This window comes from Cnephaeus nilssonii, assembly GCF_951640355.1.
Source record: "Cnephaeus nilssonii genome assembly, chromosome: 2".
In the NCBI taxonomy this organism is placed as follows: domain Eukaryota; kingdom Metazoa; phylum Chordata; class Mammalia; order Chiroptera; family Vespertilionidae; genus Cnephaeus; species Cnephaeus nilssonii.
Window position 1 is genome coordinate 23,634,002 of NC_137073.1, and position 26,620 is coordinate 23,660,621.

At 44.3% G+C, this 26,620-nt stretch overlaps 1 protein-coding gene across 1 annotated transcript in view; it reads right to left on the reverse strand.

Annotated features, from left to right (window-relative positions):
- CPPED1 (calcineurin like phosphoesterase domain containing 1) overlaps window positions 1-26,620 on the reverse strand; it is a 115,967-nt gene that overhangs the window by 63,682 nt on the left and 25,665 nt on the right. Inside the window, exon 2 of the mRNA XM_079796803.1 lies at window positions 24,544-24,762. Coding sequence (XP_079652929.1) covers window positions 24,544-24,762 — 219 coding nt within the window. The remainder of the gene's footprint in view (window positions 1-24,543; window positions 24,763-26,620) is intronic.

Here is a 26,620-nt window from a genome sequence, read left to right on the forward strand (position 1 = left end):
AACTGCTCCCCTGCTGGCCCAATTGCCCCCAACTGCCCTCCCCTGCTAGCCCAGTCGTCCCCAACTGCCCTCCCCTGCCGGCCTGGTTGCCCCTAACTGCCCTCCCCTGCAGGCCTGGTCCCCCCAACTGCCCTCCCCAGCCAGCCTGCTTGCCCCCAACTGCCCCCCCCCCCCCCCCCCGCAGGCCTACTCAACCCCAACTGCCCTCCCCTACCGGCCTCATGGCCCCCAACTGCCCTACCCGGCTGGTGTCCTGGTCTAATTAGTATATTACCCTTTTATTAGTATAGACTAGCTGTGATGTTAGATCATTTTGCAATAAAGACTTTTGAGAAGGCTCATCTCCGTGTAATAAAGTATATTCACTATCTGTTGCTTCATCATATGAAAACAGCTAGACACATCCAACAAATGTGAAAGGTAATGTTTGGACAGAGTGACGGAAAAGCATGTTAAGTGGCATGTTTAAAATTTGCCCTGGGGAGCTCTGTAAGGCACCTCAAAGAAGCATGTGTGTCCACGGGGTAGGCAACTGAGAAAGCATGCTGTGCACAGGGCCTGTGGCTATGAGCACAGCTATGGTTTTAAATAAGAGCCCCACCCAGAAAGTCACAAGGGCAAATGCTGCAAATTAGTGATTTTCGAGAGAGCTGCCTCTCATATGGGCAGTTTTATGCAAAGAGCTTGGGGAAGTAGCAGCAGAGATGTACTTACTTAACAACAGTTAGTGATTCTCTTGAGAAATGCTAGAAAAACCAATGGCAAAATAATAACTATGACAAAATAAGCAATTGAAGGGTATTTAGGGAAGTTTAAGATACAACTTTAACCCCTGAGATCAAAATTATACACTTTGCCCTAACCGGTTTGGCTCAGTGAATAGAGCATCGGCCTGCGGACTGAAAGGTCCCAGGTTCGATTCCGGTCAAGGGCATGTACCTTGGTTGCTGGCACATCCCCAGTAGGGGGTGTGCAGGAGGCAGCTGATTGATGGTTCTCTCTCATCGATGTTTCTAACTCTCTATCCCTCTCCCTTCCTCTCTGTAAAAAAATCAATGAGATATATTTTTTAAAAATTACACACTTCAACTATGATGCTCCCCAAATATATTCCCAATGGATTATTTCCTCAAGTGATGAACATTTATATTAAACTAGTGGCCCAGTGCACGAAATTTGTGCACATTGAAAGGGAATTAATTAGAGGAAATATTTTAATATTGCTATTTGCCCTTTCTCTACAATAGAAGTGTCAGAGATGAAAGAAAATTAGTAAAATGTAGATGAAAATCTTCCTCCTGTCAGAGTCTGGGCGTGCTGCAGGACCCAGAGTCAATTCCCTGCCCACCCGCACACACTTCAAAATCATGTGAGACCCAGACCTGGCCGGCCCCACTCCCATCAAGCCCCGCCGGGTGGGGGGGCGCAGCCTCAGGTCCCCTGGCCTGGTGCTGGGCGGGGGGGCGCAGCCTCAGGTCCCCCAGTGCACCCTCAGGTCCCCCGGCCTGGCGCCGGGGATGGGCATGGCCTGAGGTTCCCCGGCCTGAGGCGGGGGATGCGGCCTGAGGTACCCCAGCCTGGCACTGGGATGGGGGGCGTGGCCTCAGGTCCCCCATCAAGCCCTGCCAGGTGGGGGTGCGGCCTGAAGTCCCCTGTCAAGCCCCGCTGGGCGGGGGGCGTAGCCTCAGGTCCCCGCCCCAGCACCACACAGCCTCAGGTCCCAGCTGATTGCTCATTATGGCTCCTTACGGGAACCCTGCCTCCAATGTGGGCACAGGCATCTTGTGTTACGGGAACCACGCCTCCGCTGTGGGTGCAGCCATCTTGTGATGGTGTGAGGGTCAATTTGCATATTACCTCTTTATTATATAGTATACATGCATCAGCCACTTTCCATGTCTGACTTCTAAAATGTTTAGTTACAATGCCCTGAAAAATGTTTATCTTCACAAACTACAATCTGGGAGTAGGAGAAGCCTATTATAGCATATTGAGAGTGGCCAACCATCTCAGTTGCCCACAACAAAGTGGTTTCTAAGGGTGCGAGAATTTTTGGTCTGAAACTGAGACAGTCCCCAGCAAACCAGACTGGCTGGCTGCCCTCATTCTTAATAATATGAGCTCCACAGTATAACTACAAACATTACCACCGATGCTGAGAGCTCCATAGAATGCAATCTGCCCACAGGGTTTGCCAAGCTAAACTGTACAGAAGGCTCTTAATAAACCTGAAAATAAAAACCCATAAATAAGTCCTGGAGATATAATGTACATCATGGTGACTGTAGCTACTAATACTGTATTGAACATTTAAAAGTGCCACGTGAATAGATCTTAAAAGTTCTCATCACAAGAAAAAAAATTTGTAACTATGTATGGTGATAGATGTCAACTACACTGGCTGTGATCATTTCATGATATATACAAGTATTGGATCATTATTGTACAGCTGAAACCGATATAATGTTATGTCAATTATAGCTCAATAAAAAAAGATTCTAATTCAAAAATAAAAACGTTTTTTAAAAAAACCCATATGACTGAATGCCTGTCTGGTCTCCCTTTGAGCTCTTGGTATTTTATAGACAGAGCCTCCGACCCAGGCACTGACACCCTCCAGGGCAGTGGTTCTCAACCTTTCTAATGCCGCGACCCTTTAATACAGTTCCTCATGTTGTGGTGACCCCCAACCAGAAAATTATTTTCGTTGCTACTTCATAACTGTAATTTTGCTACTGTTATGAATCGTAATGTAAATATCTGTGTTTTCCGATGGTCTTAGGTGACGCTGCTAGCATCATGAGAACCGCTAGCAGTGTCATTGTATTAAAGGGTCGCGGCATTAGAAAGGTTGAGAACCACTGCTCCAGGGGGTCCAGGCAGCAGAGGTGGCACGAGTGAGTAACAGTTTGCATCCAGGCAGGCTTCACTCCTTCAGGATAACCTACTAAACCAGTCCTAAATGCAACCTTTCCAAACAGTGTAAGTCCTCCTAGCATGCTGTCAGATGACAGATTCCAACACTGGGTACTTATTTACAGGAGATAATGGTGTGTCAGAGCACTTGGCTGAAAAGACCATGTTTCCAAATCAATTTGGTAGATAGCTAGGGCTGCTCTAAATCAGAGCAAAATATATGGCAATGAAAGGCAGGAGAGGAACTAGTCATTTAGGCAAATCGTGTAATCAAACATCCACTTCTCTTCATAGGGCTCCTGGCTGTTGCTGATTTTCTGTGCAAGCTTTTGGAGTATTTTGAATAAGAGCTGGAAAGTCAAAGAAAGAAAAACACACACGCAAAGCCCCCCTGTTCCTCACATTCCTGTTTCCTACAGGAAAGAGACAGTACTATTATGTGGTCCAGCGTGGTGTCACCTGATAAATGAAAACAAGCCGGGCCATCACTGCACTCCACCAGCACCAAGGTCTGCCACAGGCCCTGTAATTTATGACCCTGTTTAATCCTCCAAACATCCCAGGAATATGGATATCACCCCACCCCTGACTTCCAGATAAGGAGGTTGAGGACCTTGCCCAGGGTCAAACAGCTCCTAAATGACAGTTTTAAACTTGGGTCTGCCTGTCTCCAAAAGCTATATGAGCACCTATACTTTGAGCACCTACTATGTGTCAGATACTGTAGTAGCTCTGGGATATTAATGGATAAATAGCAGAGAATGTGTCTTGAAGAGGTTCCTAAGTTGGGAGGAAATATAAGAAGCAATGCCACTAACAATTATTACAATTACCGAGGGCTTATCAGGTGCCAGATATCATGCAAACTGTTTCCCAATCCATATTTCAGTTAATCCTCCCACTATCTATTGACATAGCTATTATTTTCCATGTTTTATGGGCCCTGAGGCTTGGAGAAGCAAATCAACTACACCAAAGTCACAAGGTTAATTAGTGATATCTTCTGATTCCAAAACCCAGACTATTTAACTAGACTGACAAATGCAGCCCACACTCAGTACCACATTAATGAAGTAGATGGACAGCTGAGTTTATAAGTAGAAGGAATCACAGCAACAACTTGAATAGTGATGGGGAGGTTAGATGGTTCAGCCACCATTTCTTCAATGATTATTTTGTGCCAGCCCTTTCACGTTCATTACCTCACCCCATCCCATAACAAGCCTCTGAGGTAGGCACCATTATTAGCTTCATTACATAGAGGAGTGGCTGAAAGTCACATGGCCATACAGGATGGAGGTGGGACTCAAACCCCTGCAGAAAAGACAGATGCTATCGCTGTGCTCTTAATTACCACATCATTCTGCCCCTTTGCTAATGCAGTGGAAGAAACATGAGGAAACACACTCTCTCTCCCAATGGGAAGAGCCTCAAACTCATGTTGCAGGGTGAGAACACTGGGAGGGTATGACCTACCAAACCAGTCCCAATGCAACCTTTCCAAACAGTATAACAAGTCCTCCTAGCATGCTATCAGATGATGCCAGATTCCAACACTGGGTACTTACTTACAGGAGATGATGGTGTGTCAGAGCATTTGGCTGAAAAGACCAAGTTTCCAAATCAATTTGGTAGATAGCTAGGGCTGCTCTAAATCAGAGCAAAATATATGGCAATGAAAGGTAGAAGAGGAACTAGTCATTTAAACAAATTGTGTAATCAAGCTAAGAAAGAATATGACCATCCTGTCCAAAATCTTAGCATCACTGTTTTAAACTATGGCCATTTTGTTAGAACACCACAGGGGTGATAAGCCAAGCACATGACACAGTGAAGGTGGGTCAGGTGGACAACGGAAGGGACAATGTGACGAGGGGCCCTCCTGTAGGTAGAAAGCTCCATCAGGAGGCAGCTAGCTGGCCTACGTGTCTAGGGCTAATAAGGCTACAGGGAGGGTAGGCAGAGCTTAGCAGGGGTAGTTGGGGAGGAAAGATGGCTCAAGAATGAATCCAGAAAGTTCCCATCATTATGACTGAGGGAATAATAATATACCACCAAACAAAAAGGAATCTCCAAAAAGGGACTGAATTTGGTTTTTACATAATGAAACTGAGGGGTGAGTGGAACAACCAGGCAGATGTGCCTAGGGAGAAGCACAGAGTGAAATCTGGGAGGCAACTAGAAAAAGTGGTTGTAGAAGCTTCCTTCAGTCAGGTTCTTTGTTGCAAACAACTGACTCTGGCCAGATTAAGAGAGAAGCATATTAAAGGATTTCAGGTAGCTGTGAGTTTTAAAGAAAGCTGGAAAACCAGGTTTTGAGGCTGAAGGGGCAGAAGCCGTACCTCAAATCACATGCAAAAATGCTTCCAGGGAGAAACACTGGCCTAAGCACAGATCAGCCCACTCCCAGCCTGCCCACTGTCACTGCTGATGGTGATGCTGGATGCTGCCCCTGGAGAGTGGATGTAGCTGTGAACTCCCTCACCAGGATGAATCCTGCCTTCTCTGTGTCAACAGCTGAAGATTTAAAATCTGCTTCAGGTGTGCCTGCATGGTTAAGACCAGGTCACATGCCTGAGTCTAGCTGCAAGGGAAGCTGGAAAGAACATCAGGACATCTAGCTTCAATCACAACAGGTAGTTTCTGCCTCCCTCCAAGACACATATGAGAGAAAATGGAGTTCAAAGGTACTAGAAGGTCAAGAATGATAAATGTCCCTTGCAATATCTGTTCTCTTCTAAATAATTGCTTGTTAATTTTACATGTCTCCGAATGAACAGAGTTTAAGATGGCAATGTTAGTGGAGTAGAAGCTGCTATGCCGATGGAGTTGTTTTTTCATGCTGTGGGGGAGCCAGTGGTCCCAGGATGGGCTGTCAGCAGGCTGAGAAAAGCAAATCTGTCTTCTGTTCCAAAGTGCAGCAAATCTCCTGCAGCATGTGGCAAGTGTGGGACTCTGGGACCATTTTTAATTTACTGATAAGTGAAATTTTAAAATGTGACATCTTTGAGTACTGCTGCCCTGGTCTATTAAACAAAGAGAAGCAATTCCCATGCCAATATCACCCAATTAACTTAACCTGATAATGCTGATGGAGTCCAGGGCTGTCAGGATGGCCTAGATTGCAACTGAACAGCACCTGTTTCCACTTACAGAAACGTGGCTTCACCCTTACACAGAGACAGAGACAGATCATTTTGTATTTTGTAGATTTATACCCAAAAGCACACCTGGGGCCGGCTGTCATCAAATTCTAGTAGGGAACCTTGTCCTTTCACTTCAGCACCCTCTCTCCCTACTTTCTATGCAGGCGTGGCCGTCGCAGGGCACAAGTAAAAGGATTCACTCTGGCAGGGCTGTACTCTCCGAGGGTCCATAGAGGAGTCCTGATGGTGGTGACTGCACAACTCCGTAAATATACTGAAAACCCTTAATTGTACACTTTATGTAGGTGAGTTAAACAGGGTGGGACAAAAGTGGTTTACATTGTTTGTATGGAAATAATACAATAACTGATAAATAATACAAGAATAAATGATTTCACATATTCAGAACTGTATACCTACTTTGACCACTCTGTATGATATGGGAATTACATCTCAGTAAAGCTTTTATTGAAAAACAGCTAGTAGATGTAATTTTAGTTATTGGATCGTACTAAATGCAAGGCAGTGTTCTAAGCATTTTTAAAAAGTTTTATGAGAAGCCTATAAATAGGTACCATTATTACCTGCATTTTACAGATAAGAAAACTCAGCTACGAAGAGATGAGCTAGCATGCCCAAGGTGACAGGGATCCAGGATTTCAATGTAAGCAATCTGACTTCACAGCCATGTTCTTAACAGCTATACATGTACAGAGGTGCGGGCTCAGACAGGGGCCTGGCGGCACTTGTCACAACAGAACACGGGACACACATAAATGTTCACCAATCGGGAACAGATACCGAATACGGTATCCTGTCCACTGAAAAGAGGGAGGACCTGTGTATGTGCTGCTAAGGAGAGACAACAGAAACATCGTAACCAGATGATGTCTTTCTTGCTCCCATCTGGGCTTTTTACAGAACACTGTATGTACATAAGCGTGACCATTTTTTGTCATCTTTCATGAAAAACTAGTAACTGGTTTTCTCTGAGAAGTAGGTCAGTGGTGGCAGAAAGTCTCACTTTTTCTCTGAATACCTTCTGTTTGATTTGACTTGGTTTTCCAAACTCTGAGCACGGCAATTCTACTCCAATTTCAGGGAAGCCTTCGCTAACCCACCAGACCAGATCAGGGCCCCACACTGCATCTCCTCATCTCACCACTCACCACGCTGGGGCCACTTGCTCCCAGTGTCACTCGCGAAGGCCGCCATTTCTTCCTTTCGCATGGCTTTTTCTTGCCTCCTCTCTCTCACCAGCCTCTAAGCTGCCTGAAGACAGGCACTAAGCTGGTTTCTTACTAAGCAGTGCCAGGCACATAAGCAGACCCTCCACAATGAACTGCTATTATCCATAGACAAACAAATGAGTACATGGATTAAAGGTCAAATTATCTGACTTCAACTGCCACAGTCCAGGGCACAAGCAGTGATTGGTGGGACAGAAGGGCACTAGGACTAGAGACACAGTGGCACAAGCAAGTGAAACTTAAGAAAATGATTTAGTACTTTGATTAAAAACATGTACTTTCACCCTGGCTGGTGTGGCTCAGTTGATTGTCAGCCTGTATACCAAAAGGTTGCTGGTTAGATTCCTAGCCTGGGTGCATGCCAGGGTTTCAGGTTCAATCTCCGTTAGGGGGCGTGCAGAAGGCAGCTGATGGATGTATCTCACATCAACGTTTTCCTCTCTCTCTCCCTTCCTCTCTCTCTAAAAATCAATTAAAAACACACACACATATCCTCGGGTGAGGATTAAAAAAACCACATCTACTTAAAAACACATACACATTTACTTCAAAAAGAGCATTCACTTTCATCTACTCCCATAGAATTTATGGAACAATAGTCCCATTTCAAACCCTTTCCATTATCTTTTCCTAATTAATTGAGGTATGTAAATTCATTGATCTGAAACCTTGCAAGCATAAACATTTACTCACGTAGTGATCCGGTAGCACATTGCTAACAGATCAAGCTTAATCAGGTTCTACAGGTTTTCAAATTACACACGTTATTAGACAAGATCCATTTAATTTTGCATCTACCTGCTACAGCTTATTACATTGGTTGCTCCAAGACATTTAGAGCAACTCACTGTTGAACCTGTACTGTGAGCAAACTTAGGATACAATTAATAAAATAAACTGTTTGACATAACGGGGCTCTGGTATGATATAAAATATACTTTAATGTGCTTGGGACAAAAAGATTAAGGAAGGTATATTATCCAAGTGAAATTTCTAAAGATGCTACCTTACGTATCAGTATAAAATTTTTTCATAAGAATATTTATGGATTATGACAGCAGTATTTCACACAAATAATTGTTTTAAGAAAGAAAGGAGTAGTAAACTTTTTATAAAACCCAAATAATATATATTAAAAAGAACCTACCAATAGTTCCACTAAATTATTTAGGAACTGGAGGGAACAACATCGAATTCCAAACATGCGGCGAGTTTCTACATTCTGGCAATTGCACAATGGGTGTCCTCAGCTGTCTGGGCATTTAAATGTGCTCCGTTTTCCAACCTCATTGTTTTTTTCATTTCACATTCTGATCACTTGACCAATTACTTGATAATTAAACTCCTTTGGGATCATGCTCCTTTTTAGCACTTCATTTGTTGCAGAAAATAGGCCCATCAAAGAGGTGAAATGTTCCAATTCTAGAAAATGAGTGTTCGCAGAAAAAACAATGAGAGGAGAGATGTAAATATTCCCATCAGCTAAGCAGAAGCTGGAAAGACAGTAGTTTTGTCTACACCATATCTGTTTGCCAGGGGATCTGCAAGCTTCCGCAGGAAGCGGGGAGGGTGGAAGTGGGCTCCAGAGCTATTCTGCTCTGAGGGCTGGCCCAGCATCTCTAAGCAGACCATCACGGATTCTCTACCAATGTCCTCTACAGTCCGGTCGTTCCGAAGGAAAGCATCCCTAGATGGGAGTTGAAAACAAGAGCACTGAGATCATCAATGATTTTTGTTCCTTGGCTCCTCATCCTTCTTTTGAGTCACAGAGCCCTTAAAGGATACGATGAAAGCTATAGTCCCCACCACTCCCCAAAGCATCTATGCAAATACACTGGATTTTGCCCAGTTTTATGGGTCCCCCTCGCCGGATGAAGCCTATTCATGGACCTGGAACCCAGGTTAAGAAACCTGCATCTAGAATCCCCCAGTTTGATATTATATTTCTTAGTGCCCCAGAAGGGAATCCTCATAAAAATTTTCTTTTAAATCTAAGATTTTCTATGAAAATCTGTGTCTCTCTTAGATATGGGTATAATTTTGTTTCTTTGACAACTCTCTTTTCTCCCTGGCTAAACTTGCATCTTATCAACCACAATGGCCCTGTGTGCTTCTGTCTCCTCCTTCTGGTCTTGATTTCCTATGTGAACCTATATTTTCTTTGGTCCTGATTAGTCGATTCTTATATTTTTCCACTGTGTGTTTCCATTCATGTTAAGCCTTCTCAAATACCCCACGGAACAAAAACATAACACAAGGATCTCTCAATTTTCAGTTTTTGATCCAAACACTAGAAACTAAAGAGAAAAAATATGGAAGGTGTTGTTTTTCTTAATCAAAAGACAATTGTTAATTACCTGCTGTTATTCAGCTCCAGTCATTTATTTTCATTAAATAATCAAACGTCCACATTTTCCTAGCTACAATTAAGAAGCTTTTAGCCTTTAATTAAAAGTAGACTTTCTGCATTAAGTTTATACTTTGGTCAATTATAATATCCACATATTGACTATGAAGAGACAACTTCAACAAGTCAAATAAGAGTGTCCATATGTACACAAGGAAAGGGCTCTTACCCTGGGGCTATGGGGATCTGTGAATCTGGATGGGAAAAATCTACATTTTCACTAACCTCTAGGCTCAGGGGTGGGGAACCTTTTTTCTGCCAAGGACCATTTGTATATTTACAACATAATTCACAGGCCATATAAAATTATCAACTTAAAAATAAGCCTGCTATATTTGGTCAAACATTTAATTTACTCACCCCTAATGCCTTGGCAGGGCCAGGCCAAATGATTTTGTGGGTCTTATATGGCCCGGACATTCCCCACTCCTGCCTAGCTTAGCATTTCCTTCTACTATGATTTGGGCAGAAAAACATAGCTGTATTAATGCTCCTGTGACTTTGTCACCAGTAGAAAGCACAAGGATTTTTCCTGTCCTGTTACAGCTATTGTAGTATCTCAAAATATTGTTTAAGCTCAGCACCACTTTGGAATTATCGCAGTTATGAGCCCCACCTTAGATTGTGGTGTATAATAGATCAACAAAGAAGCATGTATATCACAGTATCGAATAATTTTTAAAATATTTTGATAACTGTATTTCAATATAATTGTTTTCCTTTGAAATCCCATGCATTTTATTTTAAGCATTTAAAAACATTCTGAGAGGTAGTCCAAAGGCATTACCAATCTGCCAAGGGGTCGAAGCTGCCCCACTGGGAACAAAGAGGTGACAGCCAGCAGTGAGTGCAGCCCCTCAGCCATAACGCCATGTGGCAAATGCTGGCAGGGAGGGAGAATGAACACTGACGCCAACTACACTGTTTCTGATCGCACACCTAATCACAAACAACTTTTCAAGTAATGATCCAAGCTCTCTAATTAGCAATATTAGGTAAATGAGCTCAAACCACTTTCAATCAGCCTCAGCAGAAGGGAGGTAGTGTCGCTGATTGCCTGGCTGCTTTAACAGCGCTTATAATGGATGTGGAGGAGCCACGGAGCCACAGGTCTGGCTGATTGCTCCTGGTAACACACTCAGCATTCGCCTGCACAATCTGCAGGAGGAGCCCAAGTGGGCAGCCCCCGCCCATTCCAGGCGTGTCACTTTCTGGTACTTACATAACCCCCCTTTTATGTTTCTGTATATTAAACTGTACACCAAATTGTCTTTAATTTTGCATTTCTTTGAGCCTAGAATAGGCACTTAAAAATAAAAACTCAAGGCTAATTATACAGCTGAGGAAATGAACCTGAGCTAACTAAGCTTCTTTTAACAACAACACATCCTACTGTAATAGGGACAAAAGGTTTCTGTTCAATGGGAACTTCCTGAGTACCTACAGTGTGGTAGGCATGCAGGCCCTTATCACTTACATGATAGGGACTGAGGCACTGGTTGCACAAAAGACACAACATGGAAGGCAAGGGCCGGTTAGTCCCCAGAGATGACCTCCAGGGAACTGGCTAGTGCTCACTCAATGCAAGTGCCAGAGCAGATCCCAAACCCAGCCAATCCTTTTGACTTCAAGCCTGAGGAGAAACTGGTCTGGGGCACGAGAAGAATGTCTGAAAGCAGCATGGTTTCCATTAGCTCCCACCTGGGGAGATTAGCGTGCCTACTTCTGGCTAGGAGAGAAGATTAACGAATTCTGATATTCCAATCCATGGACTGCAATACCGTTATTAGAAGCCTGACATAAACCTCTACGTATCAACATAAAAGGATTTTTCCAGATAGATGGAAGGGGGAAAAGTCACAGAACAATGTGTACAAAATGATGACACTGACATAAGACAAGTTGCTCACATACAGACCTTTAACTATGGTGACCTGAAGAAGGACTTGGGGGTGGAAGGTGAGCATGGGCTTTACAGTTTATTCTAGATACAGATTTGAAATCTTTACAAAGAGAATCTAGTCACATATTACTTGTATAATTTAAAAATCTAATAAAATAACAATAAAACAGATCTATTGCCACCTGAGTTTAAATCCTACCAAAGATTAGAATGAAAATAATTTCATGTTTCCATGTGTCCATATTCCTTATTTCTGGATCAAACATGGAATTTTGTCTGTTTTATTCACTGATGTAGCACAAAGTGAGCATTCAATAAAGATTTGTTTAAAAAATGAATTATTCATTTAATCCAGAACTTTGTGCTGAGTGCCTATCAGGTGCTAGGCTCCTTGCTTGCTCTCTTATAGTTCATAGGAAACATAAAATGATTTATTTGACCTGCTTTCACTGAATACCTTTCGTGTGCCCACAGTGTTGGGCACTAGATGAAAATGCACACTGATACAGATACATACACCCACTGCCCTTTAGAATTTAGAATTAAGCTTGGGGAAGGTGAACTTGTAGAGGGTTGGAGGAATGAGATAAGGCCTTTTGTTCGCCAGAGCCTTAATCCTTGCTTTGGTTTTCGAAAATTATGACTCTGAAGCTTTGCTTATCTTAGTCTGCCTGTACCAGAATTATGTTCATGCATTTGTGCCTGCCTAGTTGAGGAAAATGAATACCAACCTTCCTGATCTGTGTGAACAATGAAAGGACAAATGGCTTATTCTTTGCCTGAAGCCCAGGGTACCAAATCATTCTATCTTTGCTCGGTGACTTTATTCCCCAATTCTGTCCACTCCTAATAGAATTAGAAATTTCCAAGTGGGGAAGGAATCTTAATGGTCATTTCACCGGCCCAGACTACTCTTATTTGGACCTTGGCCCAGCTATTCACATCTAATTGAAGGTGAGGGGCTACCCAACTAGGAGAAATGGAACTTTTCAGGTCTCACTTGGGTCTTTTCAGAAAACCAGAATGCCATTTATCAGTAATTCCCATAGCATCTCCCAATCCTAACCACCACTCCATTGACTCCTTTCCTCTCCATCCTTTGCAGCTATAACTGCAGAAGCCCAGTCCTCCTCTGTCTGGGAGTTAAGACTTTCCACCTAAGTGGATTATTTTGCACTTATCTACAGCAATCACCTCTGTGCACACATCTTCTCTTCCTTTTCTTTTGTTAATCGTGATGCAGGGATATTTTTTTTTTCATTGATTTTTAGAGAGAGTGGAAGGGAGTTGAAGAGAGAGAGAGAGAGAAACATTGATGTAAGAGAGACACATCGATTGGTTACCTCCCACGCAGGCCGGACCAGTCCTGGGATTGAGCCTGCAACCATAGGACATGCCCCTGACTGGAATTTGAACCCAAGACACTTCAGTCTGCAGGTTGATGCTCTATCCACTGAGCCAAATCGGCTAGGGGCATTCCCTCTCTTTTCAATGTTTCAGAATCATTTCTAAATCCAATTCCATTTTTTACTTTGGTACCAACAGAAATGGTCCCAAAAATCCTATGTAATCTTATATAATAAAAAAGGTAATATGCAAATTAACCCTCATGCCCTCACAAGATGGCTGCCTATGACCAGGCCAGCAGGGGGGTTAGTGAGGGACAACCAAACGACTGAACAGCAGGCTGCGTGGGGCGACCAGGCCTGCAGGGGGGTTAGTGAGGGACGGCCAAACGACTGAACAAGCAGGCTGTGTGGGGTGACCAGGCTGGCGGGGGGGGCCGTAAGGGGTGGCCAGGCCGGCAGGGGGTTCAGTTGGCAGTGACCAGGCCAGCAGGGGGGGCAGTTGGGGGCGACCAGGCTGGCAGGAGGGGGCAGTTAAGGGTGACCAGGCCGGCAGAGGGGCGCAGTTGGGAGCGATCAGGCTGGCAGGGGGGGCAGTGAGGGACGACTAGGCTGGTGGTGGGGGCAGTTAGGAGCAACCAGGCCTGCAGTGGAGGGCAGCTAGGGGTGACAAGCCAGCAGTGGGGGGGCAGCTAGGGGCGACAAGGCCGGCAGGGAGGGGGCAGTTGGGGGTGACCTGGCCAGCAGTGGGGAGCAGTTAAGGGCAACCAGGCAGGCAGGCAAGCGATTAGGAGCCAGTGGTCCAGAATTGTGAGAGGGATGTCCTGGATTGGAGAGGATGCAGGCTGGGCTGAGGGGACGCACCCACCCCCCCACCACCACCACCGTGCACAAATTTCGTGCACCGGGCCTCTAGTTCAAATATAAGATCTTTTTTTTAAAAATATATTTTATTAATTTTTCACAGAGAGGAAGGGAGAGGGATAGAGAGCTAGAAACATTGATGAGAGAGAAACATCGATCAGCCGCCTCCTGTACACTCCCCACAACCAAGGTACATGCCCCTGACCAGAACCGAACCCGAGACCCCTGAGTCTGCAGGCCGATGCTCTATCCACTGAGCCAAACCAGTTAGGGCCAAATATAAGATCATTTTAACTTTGAAACTAAAATGGATTCTGTGTTAACACAGAAGTTAACTTGGAAAACAACATTAAATCAGAGGGAGGATAAAGACTTCTGCTTCTAGTGATCAAAGGTTTCTTAATCTATAAATCCAAAAAGTTCAATACTGAAAATCCATATGTTCTTATCCAAAAGGGTTTGTGCCAAATAGCATTTGAAATTTGAAGTTTTTCAAACTTTAAAATACCAATACTGAGCATAGGGCAAATAACAAATAACACCTGAAGCTGGGTCTTGAGTATTATTTCCCTAGCAAATATATGAACATATGAATATTCTTACTAAGTAGGATAAATAGAGACTATAAATAGTCTCATGCCAGTACAGGTCAGTTTTGCTGCCAACTGAATTAAGTTTCAAAATTACGATAAACTTCTTAGTTTTCAGAGCTTTCTGAATTTAGGAATGGCAGGTAAGGGATTATGCATGTATATATTACCCAACGCAAAGAACCAGGTCTAAGTCTCCTGACCATTCCACATAAAGATCCTTTTAAAGCAAAAATGTTTGTTGTCTTCCTCGATATTTTCATCAAGTTCTGTTTAGAAAGCCCTGAATGGCAGAAGTCACCCTGATTTGGTTAATTCAAACTGGTTATAAAGCAAAACAAAACCTACAAACTTAACGCACTTCCCTTTGAAAGCTGAGCATGGTAAGACTAAAATACTGATAGCTTCCTTGCTAAACACCATTATCTTTAACAGTTGAAAGGACTTTTCACAAACCACTTGCAAACACACAAAAATTGTACATAATACATTTGTTGGCAGAGAAATGGCACCAGGTGTTAGACAAGTGGAGTCAGACCAGACCTCGGTTCAGCAACCTCAGTACTTGAGTGCTGACTAAGAAAGAATTCAGAGCCAAGTCTCAAACTACAGGAAAAAGTTTATTTAGAAAGTCACAGAAGTAGAAGTGAGTCGTAGAAGAAAAGGGCTCAGGAAACAAGTTACAGAGGCAAAGAAGGACCCTTGGAGCTTAGGAGAGAGAGGCAAGGAGAACAGGGTGGGGAAAGGCTCAGGTGTTTAAGAGCCTCACCTCTTGAGGATATTTATCTGGAGGCCTCAGGGGAGAACCCCAATAGATATGCATCAGCTTTCCAGCTATGTCTGCTCTGGGCCTTGGTCTCTACTGACTGGTCAGTGCCAGGGCAGGGGGTCATTAGTCAGTGCAGCTGGTCCTGAGGTCAGCCAAGGTGTCACTTATCTGGTTTTGCTGTTTTTTGGGCCTGGAGCTGAAACTTGAACTGAGGCCTAGATGTATTTGATGCACGTCAAAACTCATTGTCCTGGGTAATGCTTAAGGACTGTTCACCAACCCCCTTGTTTGTCTCCCCCCGGCCCTCGAAGGGGGTCTAACACATGACTAGCAACATGCTAGGGGAGGAAAGGTCAGGGGAGGGTCCGAACCCCATGACCAGCGATATGCTAGGGGAGGAAAGGTTACCCTAGCACAGTGGTCGGCAAACTCATTAGTCAACAGAGTGGCAAAAGGCGGCTCGCGAGCCGCATGTGGCTCACAAGCCGCAGTTTGCCGACCACTGCCCTAGCATATCGCTGGTCCTTGTTTTCCCAGTTTTGCCCATTGCTAAGCACCCAGAGCTTTCTGCCCCGGTGACCTTCTGCACCTGGCCTATCGTCTTTGCTATGCTCTTATTGTCTAACTGCCTACCACACACTGAGAAGCAAAAAAAATGCAGGGCCCTGTGGCCCTGTGCATTTTAGTCTAGTAGTTGCTTCTCAAACTTGACTGTCCATAAGATTCACCTGAGCATCTGTTGCACTGCTGACTGTCTCACTGGGTCTGGGCAGGTATTTCACACAAGCTCCTGGCTGCTCTCTAGGGACCACCCTTCTTGTAGGTGGCTGCTAGGAGAAATGCATGAAGTTTGGAAATACATGGGCTTGAGTTAGATCCTGACTCCACCAATGACATGCTGAGTGACCCTGGGATAAGTACCGTATTTTCCGGCGTATAAGACGACTTTTTAACCCAGGAAAATCTTCTATACGCCCAGTCGTCTTATACACCGGAAAATACAGTACTTAACTGCTCTGAGCCAGTTACCACCATCAGTAAAAAATGAAAAAAAAACACAGTGACACCTCCTTTTCATGACTATAATGAGTAGGTGAGCTAGCAACAGTTCCTGGCAGATGACAGACCTTGAGGTCCATCCTAGGCCATCTGTGGCAGGCTACATAATGGGCCCCCAAAGATGTCCACATCCCATCCCCAGAATCTGAATACGTTATCTTACATAGCAAGAGGGGAATTTGCAGATGTGATAAATTAAGGATCTTGAGATGGAGAGATTATCTTAGGTCAGTGGTCAGCAAACTCATTAGTCAACAGAGCCAAATATCAACAGTACAACGATTGAAAATTCTTTTGAGAGCCAAATTTTTTAAACTTAAACTTTTTCTAACGCCACTTCTTCAAAATAGACTCGCCCAGGCCATGGTATTTTGTGGAAGAGCCACACTCAAGGGGCCAAAGAGCTGCATGTGGCTCGCGAGCCGCAGTTTGCCGACCACGGTCCTAGGTTATCGGAATGGGCCAGATACCCAAAAACAGCAGACACCCAAATCCAATGAAAATTTGTGGATGAATAAATATTATGACAGATATTTGCAATGAAAAGGCATTCACAAGGGTTTTTATCAAATTAAGTAGGAGTAATAGAAATATGAAAGAATCAAAGGTCAGAGAGAAGATGCTCTTTCTGGCTTTGAAGATGAGGGAAGGAGCCTAGTGGGTAGTCTCTAAAGCAGAAACCTTTAGAAGGAAGGCTTCTCTGAGGACCCATGTGAGACTTCTGACTTTCAGCATTCTAAGAGGATAAATTTGTGTTGTTTTCAGCCACTAAGTTTGTGGTAACTTGTCACAGTAGTCATAGGACACTAACACACCATCTAGGAATAATGCTAACGCAGGCTTGCTTCACAACACATAATAAAGGATTTTCTGAGGCTGAGTCACCATCTGAAAGGAAATCAGGTAACAGATGACCACGTGGAGGTCAACACTCAAAGAATTCTTCAAGGGGACTTTACATCAAGGGAAGAACTCCTTCCACATTTTCTGTTTTGATTGGTTATGGCACTTTTTAATAAACAGGGCTGGATACGTGTGCTAATAACAAACTATACTAACGGCAGAAAGGAATCTCTTGCACTGTAATTGTATCATCCTGTTCCCACTTGTCAGCTTCCCACATAATTGCTGAAATCTAACAAGGCTCCTGGGGACAGTATCAGTGGGTCGATGCTTTAACATCAGGAGGACCGAAGAAAGTAACCCTGGGCTTAAGAGTGAAGGACTGAAAATCAATGGTCTCAATATTTGTACAAATCTTCATTTGCTATTTATAACGTGGCTTCTCCCATAGAGAAGCTTTATGAGAATAAAAAATACCAGGATAACAAAAAAGATGTCTGCAGAATGAAACATCTTTTGCCCTGCTTTCTTCAGCTCCAACAGCTCCTCTTAGCACCTCTGGTTTTGCATTTCCCGTACCAGACTCTGAGCTCCGTGGAAGGATCTGGGTATCCAACTATCACATGCGCAGCATCTAGCACTGTTACTGGCACTTAGTGTGCACACAATGAAAATTTGTGGATGAATAAATATTATGACAGATATTTGCAATGAAAAAGCATATTATGACTTTCATTAGGAAAAGAATTACCCATAAAGTTCTTTTTCTCCAGTTTGAACCTAAAACTACTTGGCCCAAGATATTACTTATGTGGCATTAAAAGTATGCTTTCTGATTTTATTTGCCTATTAATATATGCATTTGATAATTAACAATGTGCTAAGCAGTCAAAGCAAATAATTACTTTTCTAGTGTCTGCCCCTGAATAAAAACTAAATGAGGAGGAAGCCACTAATTGCATATTTAAAAATGATAACTAGTTTTAAAACATTCTGTTTAATCTCAAACCACAACACTCAAAAAGTCACAGTCCTTTCATTGGCTCAGTTACAACCCCACAAAACAGCCCAAATCTTCAGAACAGATATAAATTGCTTGGGTCGCACTGAATATAAAATACATATTCAAACCAGTTCACATTTACGAGGTCTTCTGACCAACAGTAGGGCTGATAATAAAAGCCATACCTTTCCTTTTAAGGGGCTTCCTCACAACCAGAGGGTCCCCAATCACCAACCTCAACCTTATTCTCAAGCTCCTTGGGGCCACAAGATTCCCTAAAGCAGCAGCAGTAACCCATTGCAAGGGGCATCAATTTGATACAGGACTCATTGCTCTAGGGAGCAAGGCAGACAGGGAGGCGAGAAGGGCAGCCACACACCAGCCTGCAGAATCCCAGCTCTTAGCTATGCCGGCTCTTAACCCCTCCTACGCCACTGAGGAACTCTCCCGCCTCACACAGGCAGGAGCTGTTTGGGAAGGGGCCTGGCTCACCACAGCAGAACACTGATCTTCCCACAACAGCAGACACCCAAATCCTAACCCAGATTCACAACTCACTCCACGTAGGAATAGGCCTTCCTTACATTCCTTCACCCCCTAATCATCTGTCACCAGATGGCTATATACCTCAAGAACATAACCACTCAATGTTCTACTTGCTCTCAGACCTCTCCCCAGCGTGCCCTCAAAACGCCCCCATCTTTTCCCACTAACCAGGCCAGAGGACAGGTTCCCAGTAAAGACTAGGAGGTTGACTTCACACACACACACACACACACACACACACACACACACACCCTAAGGCAGGCGTCCTCAAACTACGGCCCGCGGGCCACATGCGGGTGTTTTTGCCGTTTTGTTTTTTTACTTCAAAATAGGATATGTGCAGTGTGCATAGGAATTTGTTCATAGTTTTTTTTAAATTATAGTCCGGCCCTCCAACGGTCTGAGGGACAGTGAACCGGCCCCCTGTTTAAAAAGTTTGAGGACCCCTGCCCTACGGCATTTCAAGTACCTACTAACCTTTGTAGACACTTTCTCTGGGTGGGTAGAGGCCTTTCCCGCCACCTCAGAAAAGGCTACTGAGGCAATTAAGGCCCTCACTGAACATCTTGGCCTGTCCACCTCCCTACAGTCAGATAATGGTCCGGCCTTCATCTCTAAAGTCACCCAAGGGGTTGCCACTGCACTAGAGATCCACCAAAGTCTGCATATCCCTTACCATCCCCAATCCTCTGGCAAGGTCGAGAAAATTAATTCAATCCTCAAACAACACCTCACTAAGTCTTGAGGTCCAAGAAACCTGGATCACCCTACTCCCTTAGCCTTCATTCGCATTCGATCAGCCCCTCGAGCCCCACATTCTTCAGCCCTTTCGAGCTTATGTATGGCAGACCCTTCTTACTCTGAAACTTCCCGACTGCCTCTAGCCCAATGGTTCCCAACCTTTTTTAGGTCATGCTCCACCTAAGCATCTCTAAAATCCTGAGGCTCCCCCACCCCCCCGTGACATATAATTCTTATTATTCAAAAAGTGAACTCCTATTCACGTGAAGGAAGCCTAAAGGGCCATTAACTTGATCTAAACAAGCTTCCAAAGAACATGGCATCCATGAAAGAAAATATAAAAGAATGAAAGGACAGTTGAAGTACTGAGGAAGAAATCACTAAGAAACTATTTAAAAATAATAATATGAAGTGATATGAAAAAAATAGCAAATATAGTTTCAAAACATATAAGATAACTGAAATGCATAAATATGTCACAATATACACTGAGTGGCCAGATTATTATGATCTCTGAACGCATAGTAATCTGGCCACTCAGTGTATATCCTATATAATAAAAGGCTAACATGCAAATTGTCCCCTTGACCAGGAGTTCGACCAGCAGGCAGGCTGGCCAACCGCCCATGTCCCCTCCCCCTGGCCAGGCTGGCCGGATCCCACCCACGCACAAATTCATGTACTGGGGCCCCCCCCCCCCTCTCTCTCTCTCTCTCTCTCTCTCTCTCTCTCTCTATATATATATATATATATATATATATATATATATATACATATACACACACACACACACACACATATATATATATACACACACACACACACATACACACACACACATACATACACTGAGTGGCCAGATTATTATGCGTTCAGAGATCATAATAATCTGGCCACTCAGTGTATATTTATATGCTGTATATGAGGCCCCTAGAACCATAAGAAATGCAAAAAATTCACTGTTAATAACTCATTCTCGAATTGCCCCTCTTAAAAAACAAATTTCCCACCTGTGGGGTGTGTGCCCCACGTTGGGAACCACTGCTCTAGCCCTTTGGGAGATTATCTCCGCACCCTCAACCTCACTTGCCACCTTCTTCGGCAGCATGTCGGCCAGTTCTCCCCAGGCCTACCACTGACTCTCCCCTTGATCCTCCACTACAGCCGGGAGACTGGGTATTTCTCCAGGCATCCTACAGCAAGGGCACGCTAAAGGCCGAATGGACAGGTCCACACCAGGCACTCCTGACCACACCAACAGCGGCCAAGCTATGGGGATATCCATCCTGGGTCTACTCCTCCAAGTTGAATCGAACCCCTGCACCGCAGACTCCACCACCAATCAGCTTGTAGCTGAGTGACAGACTCGGACCGACTGGCCTCAAATTGACAAAAATTTCTAAGGAACTGTAAGCTCTGGACCCTTACCCTACTCCCCTATGAGCCAGGCTTCCCCCATTGCTTATTCAAACCAGTTCACATTTACGAGGTCTTCTGACCAACAGTAGGGCTGATCATAAAAACCATATCTTTCAATTTACTGTCCTGTTTGTGCTGGTCCCTGTCTTTTGGCCCCTGCCCTGGCCAGCCCCGTCCCTACTGCAGAACACTTACCCTATCCTTCCTCAAAGAAGTCCCTTCTCCTTTTCGTCCCAGGACTGAACAAAGTTACTGACGTTCTTGTGGGATTGTTATCTGCAGGGAGATTTCAAAGACTTTACCTGGGACCAAATAAGCTGGCTAGAAGTCAACTCTGGGGATTAACTTAACTAGAATTTAGCCTGGGAGACCCTTACTCACTCTTTATTCTGGCTGGTAGTTCTCCTCGGAGTCTCCCTTGTCATTTTTTACTTTTTAATGAGCCACTGCCTTATACCATCTGGTTGAAATTACGCCCATATCTGTTAAGAGTCTACAATGATCCCCCAAGCCTTCTCCTCCCCTTATTGTGTATGCAGGTCTACCCCATACCTCTTAAACATCTAAGTCCTCACTATCTCTCTCGAACCCTCAACCTAACACATCACCTCTGGTGCGGGACTGCTGGCTCTATCTTCCCCTCTCATCAACGGCAGCCCCTACACAGCAGCCCCAACCTCCTTATACACATGGGCCAACTCCACTCTATCCTTCCACTGTAAGGTACATGGAGGCCCCTGTTCCAACTCGTGTGCCTTGGTGAACTTTATAACTTCCAACTCACAAAAATGACAAGAGGAATGCTCACAGGCAGAGCCATTCAGTCACTCTAGTCGTATTTAAACAACATAACTGAACACTCATCCAAGAGTCTCCATCTTAGGACCAGTTACAACCAACACTGTCCTAGCACATCAGGCACCTCTTTGCATCAACAGAACACTCGCAGCAGGAAAAGTTTTAGGATATCTTGATCAACGTTTATGCAACTTTACTCTCAACCTTCAACCTTCAGCCTTCCACCAACTGGGCTATTTCATAACCCAACAGCCTCTTTTCTGAACCCATGTGCCTCCCCATTTGATTATCAGCCTGGCCCATCATCTCAGCAACCTTCCCAATGACCGATACCTCCCAGTTCTGTTTAGGTCGACCCCTTTCCTGTGCTAGCTATTTCCCCTGGCAGAGTTGCAACTCTCAATTACAATCTAACTGCTGTCAACTCCCCTCCCACGGACTCACACATTCTAAATTTTGGGTGGAGACTGAGAGGAAATATATCTTTTCTGAGAACACCACCACTGGGGCTACACAGGTCAATCCCAAAGGCCCTTTCCAGCCCCTTATGGGGGCAACCTTGGCTGGAACTTTGTCTGGGAAAATGAGAACAACAAGGTCACTCACCTCTTCACCAGTGAGAACACTGTCTGCTTAGAAAATCAGGGAATCTTCTTTCTGTGTGACACCAATACCTGTCTCCCAGCCAACTGGACTGGGACCTGCACCCTAACCTATCTTGTTCCAAAAGAGACATTGCCCCTAATAATCAGTCCTTTAAGTTTCCTCTCACTGCTTATGCTCAGTCCTGGTCTCTTTCTGGTGACAATATGACTGAATACATTAACATAATTCAGAACAAGTAGTAAACATCTACAAGAACATGTTATATAATTCTAGCAAGTCCCATAATACTCTATTTTTAAAGAAAAGAAACCAGACTGTCAAACCTCAGAAGGAAGGTGGGGGGGGGGGGGCAAGAAATCAACCAAAGGACTTGTATGCATGTATATAAGCATAACGAATGGACACAGACAGTAGGGGGGTGAGGGTATGTGCTGGGGGGTAGAAGTGGCCAGGGAGAGGTCAATGGGGGGAAAAGGAGGCAAACTCTTTTAGAAACTGAGCACTCTGTGGTCACTTTAGCACTGTACAAGCTCAGCACCTAGGAACCCTTGGCCAAGAGTCACCGGGTGGCCAAGACACAGGAAACTAAGATTTTACCTCTCTACGGAACAAACTCACCACCTTCCTGTGAATGTGTTTCTGTACCAAGCTGCTAAGATGTTCAGCAACTGATTGGAAGTACAGAGTCAGTCATCTGCCACTGTACTATACAGCCCCAGACTGTTGAGGTTTTAAATTCTTGCTGCCATCAACGGCTCTTGGTTCAGAAACTGAGGCCTTAAGAAGGTAAGGAGTGTGTCCAAGATAACCCAGTGCATTAGGAGCAGATGTGGAGCTGAAGTCCCAGCCACCTGAGCCTGAGTGTTCAGGTCCTTCTCCACTAGTTTGTTATCCCTCTTCTCCATCTGGCCACCTTTGTAGAGGCCCAATCGCAGGACAGGCTACTTCTCTAGAGATGACATCACTGGATTCTACCTGCTGGGAGTGGATGACGTGGGCATGTGCACACTGATGAGTTTGTGTAAAATGCTAGTAAACAGATGAGGGAAGGTCTGGGGGTTCTCCCTGCTGATTACACTGCCAGGAGAGCAATTCTGGGCAGCCCCTTTTCCATTCTTTTATCTTCCTTCTGGGATTGTTTTGCAGAGGTAAGATGGAAGACAAGTGAGCCCTGATGGGGAGAAATTAGTGCACTTTGGCTTACTGCAAAGGAACCTTGGCTTCTAAAGGTGTCAGACATCATTGTAGGAGTCTTGGTTTACAAGTTAACATCAGATGAAAACAAATACCTATAGCCACTGCAGTGTTTTCTGCAATAGTCCTTGGTCATTGCTATTCCACTATGCAGAAACCAGGACCTAGATAAGAGTGGCCATGGATGCCTGCTCTGCCTCCCTGAGGGGCAGGGGCAGTTTCCACTTGGTTATACTTGCTCATTGGGCTATCAGAGAAGGATATCAGGGTAGGGGAAGAAAAAAAGGAAGTGAGTTCTAGAAGGCATCTATTATTTTCACATTCCCAGCATCTATTATTTTCACATTCCCAGCATCATACTCTCCCTTAGGGGACCCATCCTGTTCTTTAGACCACGTGGCTGCAGCAGAGTGGAACCCACACCCTAGCTTCAGTGGGCCACATGAGCTGGTTGGGTGTTGGTCTGGGGCTTTGACTATACCACCAAGAATAAGGTACTTTCTTTCTGTTGTGGCTTCTATAAGAAGGATATAAACCTACAGCCCCAGGGACCACTACCTAGAGAGAGCCTACATGAGAATGAAGTCAAGCCAAAGGAGAGCAGGGCTGAGCAATGGAGAGTCCAAGTCCCAAAACAACCACCTCTGAGTCTCTGGATCCAGCCATACCTGAAACCCAACTCTACCTCTGATATTTATAGTGCCATTAGGTAATACTTTAAAACAATCCAGTTTAAGTTAGATTTCTGTCACTTGAAACTAAAAAAGCACTAACAAATACAGGAGAAATAAAATTGGTAGAAGAGACAATTACATTTATGGATATAGTTATCTGGAAGCAGTTCAAGTTTGTCCCCTGGAAATAAAGCAAGGTGACACATGGGGATCTGCTCCATTTTTCATATTAAGCTCAGATCATCAGAACTGCAGCTCTGCCTAATTACTGTGATTAATCTCACCAAATTCTAAATATAAAATGAGTGTGCATTTTTCTGATGTTTGATGATACTGCAACAGTCATGAAGAGAAGAAATGAGCCATTACCGAATAAAGACAACTTTTAAGAGAAATCATTTTTTTTCTGACCAAATGCAGTTATAACTGGGCAAAGGAGAAAAGGTCACGGCGACAACCCGAATCTTACCTGGCATGGCATGGATGAGGTCCCCACACAGAACGAAGAATCTGGGCTTGGGGTTCAGCTTGTTGATGGCCTGAATGGCTTGCTCAGTTAGACGAATCTCCTGCCCCCACTCATCTCCACCATTGTCACAGTCCCCAGTGGACCAGGCCTTCATCAGTCCAAATTGTGGGTCTGCACCCTGGATGAAGTAGAATGGGCCTTTCCATTCCCTTTCCTGTTCTTTAAAAAAAAAAAAAAAAAAAAGGAAAGAGGAGAAATATTATTAAGGCTGCCAGGGAAAGCATCCAGGTTACCATGCAAGTAGATACAATATTTTTCTTAAATTAAGTAGGTCATTTTAATAAGCTGCTGGTCAAACATACCATTTTCCTGTCATAGTCTAGAGGATGTTGATTTATACTAATTATGCCCGGGACCTAGTGTTTCCCAAAGGCCAGGACAAACCACGTGGGCCTCACAGCCATGCAACAAGCTATTTGTTTAAAAGCTAGCTGGCCAAAATGGAGCTCAGAGGCACAATAGCCCACTATAGAGAGGATATTAATGTTCAATAATAGGTTTTTAATTAGAATTAAAAAACCCAATTGAAAGCTGCCAGAAGTATTATATTTAAATTACTAGGTGAAGTACTCTCAAATCTTTTAGCCAGGCTTAATGGCACAATTTGCACTGTTTCAGGGGATGTGACAGAATTTCAATTATAAAACTTGGAGCTCTGGCTATCTGGTGGGATATGCCGTGCCAGAAATAAAATGTTGAAATGAGTTAGTTGATGTGAAAAAAAAATCGATGCTAACATTTCAAAGACAGCATGATGTGGGCACAAGTGAGGTGTGATGATTGGGGGAGGCGGGGCAGGGGAGGGAAGAGAAGGGATTCTTGGAAAGGGAGAGAGATCACATGCACTGAAATGATCAGGCTTGCCTTCCTATTGGTTCCGCTGGCCCAAAGCTTCACCAGCCACAGGTATCTACCCTTTTCGGCCAAAGAACCACAGCCAGTGCCTGCTTCTTCAGAGCTGGAAAGACCGTTCATGGGCATGGAAGCCCTGTGGATTGCAAACTTTTTTTTTTTTTTTTGGCCACAGGGTCCTTTCTTCGACCAAAACCTCAGGTGGCAGACCAATGCTGTAAACACAGAGCTGTCCCTGTCCAACTGGGATCTGGGGATGGCACAGTCTGAAGCCCCCTGATCTGCAGCCCTGGTGTTAACCCTCCAAGGGAACTGAAGCCCAGAGCAGTGACCTGCCTTGCCCAATGGCCCAGCAGCAATCAGTAACATGGATAAAACTATCCCACTATCAGCCAAAACCGGTTTGGCTCAGTGGATAGAGCGTTGGCCTGCGGACTCAAGGGTCCCAGGTTCAATCCTTGTCAAGGGCATGTACCTTGGTTGCGGGCACATCCCCAGTAGGGGGTGTGCAAGAGGCAGCTGATTGATGTTTCTCTCTCATCGATGTTTCTAACTCTCTATTCCTCTCTCTTCCTCTCTGTAAAAAATCAATAAAATATATTTTATAAAAAAAAAAACTACCCCACTATCTTAAAACCGTTTTCTTTTTAAAAATAAATGAATGTATTTTCCATGTTAACCGAGTAAGTGGCATTTCTTTTGGAAGTCACGAAAATGTTGTATTTCCAAAACTCCTTGGAATAATCTCATGTCTCCATGATCGATTCATTCATTTACTCAGTAAGCACTTACCGAGAGCCTAGTTTCCCAGGCCCCATTCGGGGTGCTGACCATACAGGGATGGACCAAAACAGGTGAGGTCTCTGGTCTCCTGGGCTTAGTTCTCATGGGGGAGATAGACAAGGACATAAGCAGAGAATTGAGCCAGAAGGTGCCAAGGATGAAGAAGGAACCGATGGCTAATTTAAATTGGATGGAGAGGGAAGGCCTCTCTGAGATGGTGTCATTTAAGCTGAGATCTGTACAGCAAGAAGGAACCAGTTGTATGTAACCTTTTAAAATCCCATGGCCACCCTCCCACCCACCATACTTAGCTTACTATCATCTTAAAGTGGACCTCTGGCTTTAGGCTGTCCTTCCTTCTTAATTCCTTTATCAGAACGTA